The sequence below is a fragment of the Chrysochloris asiatica genome, unplaced genomic scaffold, assembly GCF_000296735.1.
Source record: "Chrysochloris asiatica unplaced genomic scaffold, ChrAsi1.0 scaffold00264, whole genome shotgun sequence".
In the NCBI taxonomy this organism is placed as follows: Eukaryota; Metazoa; Chordata; class Mammalia; order Afrosoricida; family Chrysochloridae; genus Chrysochloris; species Chrysochloris asiatica.
This window is the reverse complement of record NW_006408782.1, coordinates 1,447,487-1,453,216: the sequence shown is the minus strand read 5'-3', so window position 1 is coordinate 1,453,216 and position 5,730 is coordinate 1,447,487. Positions and strand designations below refer to the sequence as shown.

Genomic DNA, 5,730 nt, shown 5'->3' with positions numbered 1-5,730 from the left:
TGTGAGTTAATATGCTGGACTGCAAAGTTGTTTTATTGGACTGCAATAGTGCTTAGGAAATCCTATACAGAGTCACCATGAGTCAGAACTGACTCGACAGCACTTAACAACAACAACAACAACATGATGGCTGGAACTGTGGTTGCTCTGGAAGGGCCAGACCAAATGACTTTTCATTTCCCACCCCTGATTTCCCACCTCAGAAACCCTACACAGGGTCGCTGTAAGTCTGAATCAGTTTGGTGGTGTGCGTACAGTTTGGTTTGAGACATAGGTTGGCTCATTTTTATTGTGATCTACCTTCATTTAGATCTTTTATGAAAATGTTCTGTTAATGGTTAAGTTTCAAGCTCCATTTTGAAAGACATGCTAAATTAAAAAAAAAAAAAAATTATAGTTTTCCAATATAAATTATAGGTTGCGAAAACTCAGGCAAAGCACACAGCCTTATAAATATCTATATACACATGTATGTTGTTGTTGTTAAGTACCATAGAGTCGGTTCCAACTCATAGTGACCCTAAGGCTGCAAATCTTTACAGGAGCAGAAAGCCTCATCTTTCTCCCATGGAACAGCTGGGAGTTATGAACTGCTGACCTTGAGGTTAGCAGACCAATTCATAACCACTACGGTACCAGAGCTCTTTATACAAATGTATACACACATACATATAGATATAGCAATCTATTCCCACTCCTTATTATTCTCGTTATATCCTAATGTATGATTGTAAATGAACAGCAAATTGAATCACTAAGCTTTCTGGTGGCTTGTGTGAAAATACCTAGGCACATGTGAATGATGTTTTCTATTCCTGCTTGCACTAGCTAGTTCACAATCACAGAACATCTGAAAACAAAGTTTGGTTTCTGAAACTTACCTGTTCTGTCTGTTTGATCCATACTTTCATACAACCCTCTACTTTCTCCAAAGTCTCAGGGTGATTAGCTATAGCCAAGTAGTCCATGGGTTCCCTCAGGGCTTTCAGTTCAAATATGTCACACTTTTGAAGGCTCACCTAGTTAAAATGAAAATTAAATAGAATGTTGCTTTTTAAAACACACACTTTGGGTTCACCTCTTGTCTAGGAGTATCTTGAGGAATATTCCCTAGAAGGATCTTGAGGGAATACTCTAGAAAGATCTTGAGGGAATATTCTAAAAAGATCTTGAGGGAATATTCTAGAAGGATCTCAAGAAGTATCTTGAAGGAATACTCTAGAAGTATCTTGAGGAAAGACTCTAAGAAGGATCTTGAGGGAATATTCTAGAAGGATCTTGAGGGCATACTCTAGAAGCATATTGAGGACATACGCTTGAAAGATCTTGAAGAAATACTCTAGAATCCTTTTGAGGGAATGCTCCAGAAGCATCTTGAAAGAATACTCTTAACTCCCTCCAACACAAACACTTGAAAGCATGGTAACTGATATCTAGCACCCAATCTGCACATAAGTATTAAGCACCATCCAAAATAATTAATTCTGTAGTTAAACTTTGGAACAGTAACAGAAAATAAAATGAACAAGAGGGAGGAAATCAGAACATTCCGGAATTTGGTAACTCACAGAAAACTTGAGAATTATCCAGTCACATCATGAAACCAAAAAGTAAGACAAGAAATTGCCATGAGGAATGGTAGCTTCCAATGTATTTTTTATTATCACAAGATTAAACAAAGGAAAGTTCCCCATGTCGTTACCCATCAACATCTTTACAGTTAGCAAGTTCAATGGAGAACACATGGATTCAGGAGGAGGGTTGCATTTTGACTTGATAAATAACTTAATATATTGTTTAACCCACGTAATACATGGAAGGACTCCTGATGTGGCATTGTAGGATCCGCACTGTACTGCAAACCATAAGGGGAGCAGTTCAAGCCCACCAGCTGCTCCTTAGAAACCCTGTATGAAGTCACTGAGTCAGAACCACCTCAATGGAAATTCACAACAACAATGTACTGAAAGGACTCCTGGTGTGGCACTGTCAGATAATCACTGGACTGTGAACTACAAGATCAGTGGTTCAAACCTACCAGCTGCTCCTTGGAAACCCTGCACAGAGTAGCTATGAGTTGGAATCAAGTTGATGGCACTTAACAACAGCAATAACACACTGAATACAGACTAAAAAAAGAAAGGTGTATTTCTAAATATCTGCCAATTAAAACCCTGTGAATCTCAACAGTCCTATTTGTTCCATTGTGCACAGTTGGGGGCCAACGTGAATGGAAGCTAACAACAACAATACACTGAAACACCCAGTGGACCTCAATATTTGGTAAGGACCTTTTCCTTAAGGTAAAGGTGCACTGGGCACCCACAGTCAACTTCTGAATTCACATCTCAAGCCCAGTCCAGTTTTTCCAACAAAAAGCTAGTATTTTCCTCAACTGCTTCAGAACCAGCATGAAAGGGTGTGGTTATTTGTCAGACTGCCACTCCAACATGGCTAAGGAGCATGATGGAAGATGCTGGTTGGAGCTCACAGAATGTCAGATTCTGGGTTCTCACTCTAGCCCCATGAAGCTAGCAAAGGGCAGCATGCCAGGACCTGCTACAGGAGGCATAGCCCACAGCCTCATCTGGACAGCCCCTTGGAGATGATGTGCTTCCATCCTTAGCATCCTAACAAAGCACTGATAACCTTGAGCTCCAATGCTCCAAATCCTGCTTCCTAAACCCACTCACTCAGACATGATTGCTGTGACCAATCACTATGGTGGCTTATCTACCTCAGGCTGCAGAGACACGCTATGCCTTCTTTGGGCCTGGTTCCCACTCTATGTCTCTGTATCTCCCTCTGTAGACCCTACTTGGCTGCACACCCCTCCAGTCCCTGTGCCTTTGCTCATACTTTCCCCATCTGGAACGGCCTTCCAGACTCATTCATGTTGATCCTCAGGATCAAACCAGGCAGACACAACCTCTCCCACAGTGTTCCTTCCACCATCTACATCTCCTAGATAACGCTCCTGGACACTGAGGTATGGGTTTCATGAAGTGGCCAACTCTGCCTTTCTCTACCCATTCCACTTTCTTAATATCTTTATTACAATATGAAGAGTGTTTGAGTGGTGTAAAGAGTTAATATACTCAGCTGCTTGCTGAAAGGTTGGAGGTTCAAGTCAACCTAGAGGTGCCTCAGAAAAAAAGGCAAAGCAATCTACTTCTAAAAACCAGTGATTGAAACCCATGGAGCACAGTTTGCATGCTGTCGCCATAAATCAGAATCAATTCAACAGCAACAGGTTCTGGCATCGCAATATAAAGCGGAAATAAATGAAAATACTGCCTAGATAGAATGCAAACAATTGTGTTGGGTCCAAGTACCGTAAGCACTAGACTGCTTACTGCACGGATGGTGGTTCAAACTCACCAGCCACTCCTCAGAAATTCTATACAGAGTTGGAACTTTCCACTATCTGCCTACATCACAGTTCACAACAAATGTGCCTCAGATGTGAGCTGGAATCATCACGCCCTTGTCTGGATAACATTTGCTTAACTGCTTCATCCAAAAATTTCCAAAACCTAATAAAGAGGTCTGGTGGTTCTGTGGGGTAAGCATTGGACTTCTAACTTCAAGGTCAGGGATTCAAACCCACCAGACACTCCATGGGGAAAAAGATGAGGCTTTCATGCTCCTGTAAAAATTTACAGTCACAGAAACCCAGTTTAGGGTTGCCATGAGTCAGAACTGGAGGGAGATGTTTCCTACTGGGTGTCAGAAAACACTATGAAAGATACTGTTCTTGAATCTAGAGGAAATAAAGCCACTGGAAGAAATGATCAAATGAAAGAACTGAACAGAATATTTCAAAAGACAGATCAAGAAGACAAACTATTATAATGAAATGTGCAAAGAACTGCAGTTAGATAACCAAAAGGGAAAAGCAGGATCAGCACTTCTCAAACTGAAAGAACTAAAGGAAAGGTTCAAAGTTCAAGATGCTACTCTAAAGGATTCCAGGGACAAAATCCACCACTCGTCTGTCAGTCTGTTGTACTGTGGTGACTTGTGTGTTGCTGTGATACAGGAAGCTATGGCACCTGCAGGAACACCCACGGTGAACAAGTTTCAGTGGAGCTTCCAGACGAAGACAGATGAAGAAGAAGGAGAGGAGGACTACTTCTAAATGTTTAGTCACTGAAAACTTTATCCATAGCAGTGGAACATTATCAGATGTAGTGCCAGAAGAAGAAAGCATTATCAATAGCAACAGAATATTGAGAGATATAGGGTCAGAATACGAGCCCCTCAGGTTGGAAGGCAATCAAAATACGACTAGGACAGAACTGCCACTTAAAAGTAGAGTTGAACATGATGGCATAAATGGAGTAAAGTATTTGCGATCTTCATTTCCTGCTGGGACACAACCCAAAATGAGGAGAAAGAGCTACCCATTAATAATTGGAATACGAAATGTATGAAGTAAGAGTCTACAGAACTTGAAAGTTGTCAAAAATGAAAAGGAACGCAAAAACATCGATATCCTAGGCATTAATGAGTTAAAATGGACTGGTATTGGCCACTTCTAATCTGAAAATCATGTTTTACTATGTCAGGAATGATATATTGAAGAGGACTGATGTGACATTCATCATCAAAAAGAGCATTTCAAGATCTGTCTGTGAAAGGATTATATCCATATGCCCACAAGGAGACCAGTTAATTCCAGTTATTCAAATTTATGCACCAAACACTAAAATCAGTGAAGAGGAAATTGAATAATTTTACAACCTTCTTCAGTTTGAAATTGATCAAACTTGCCATCAAGATAGTCTCAGCTTGGTCCTCAGCATTTCCCGCATTCAGAAGTCCTTCAGCCATCAAGTTAAGCTGCTGAGGGTGAAAGACAGAGCTGTACCTCCCAGGTGGCCCCTCCAGCAAGCTAGATGCCTCAGATGAGAGCTGCCCCCAGACCAGCCCCCGCCACTCATTCACCAACAGTGGCCCCACCATCTGTAGTCAGCTTACCCACTGCTACCCCCTGGCAGCCAAGTCTGATAGCACAGATGGTGACCACAGTGGTTGGTGTAGCTGTGTGCTCTGCTGGCAATCACACGCTGGGCCACACCATCACCAGAAGCTTCAGTGGAGGAAGTAATGCTGAGCCTACAAGGCCTGACATCACTTACCAGGAGCTCAGGGAGCCCACCCAGCATCCACCAGCAGCAGCAGCTTGGCCTTCACCACTATGAAACAGTTTTTGGAGTGTGCCCAGAACCAGGGTGACCTCAAGCTCTGTGAGGGGTTCAGTGAGATGCTCAAGCAATGCAGATTTGCAAATAATGAAGAAGTTGAAGTTGAAGAAACGAAAAATCTTCTTTCCTGATTTCACATAAAATTAATTTAGCATAAAACTAGGATTGATAGTGACCAGCTAATGTTTACCAGTCCACTTAGACCTCTCCTCTTTCACTAATAGCCCCCTTGCGTCATAATCACCAGGAGGATGGGATAGAGATGAAGTTAAATTTGGGGCAGGACAGAAGTTTATGGCGTCACCTAAAACTAGATATTGTGATATAATTGTTAGAATTAATTAGATTATCCTAATTATTCTCGTTATTTTCTTCCAAAAAAAGGGGGGAAAGGGTAAGATGCATTGATAACTACTGGTGATGGGAATGTGAATGTTAGAAACAATGTTGGGAAATATGGCATTGGTAATAGAAATGATACTGGAGATCACATGATAAAATATTTTAAGATCAATTAGTT

The 5,730-nt window shown here is 41.4% G+C and overlaps 1 protein-coding gene across 1 annotated transcript in view; it reads right to left on the bottom strand.

Moving 5' to 3' along the window:
• DNAH5 (dynein, axonemal, heavy chain 5) overlaps positions 1-5,730 on the bottom strand; it is a 408,072-nt gene that overhangs the window by 365,005 nt on the left and 37,337 nt on the right. The window contains exon 6 of the mRNA XM_006874155.1: positions 882-1,019. Coding sequence (XP_006874217.1) covers positions 882-1,019 — 138 coding nt within the window. The remainder of the gene's footprint in view (positions 1-881; positions 1,020-5,730) is intronic.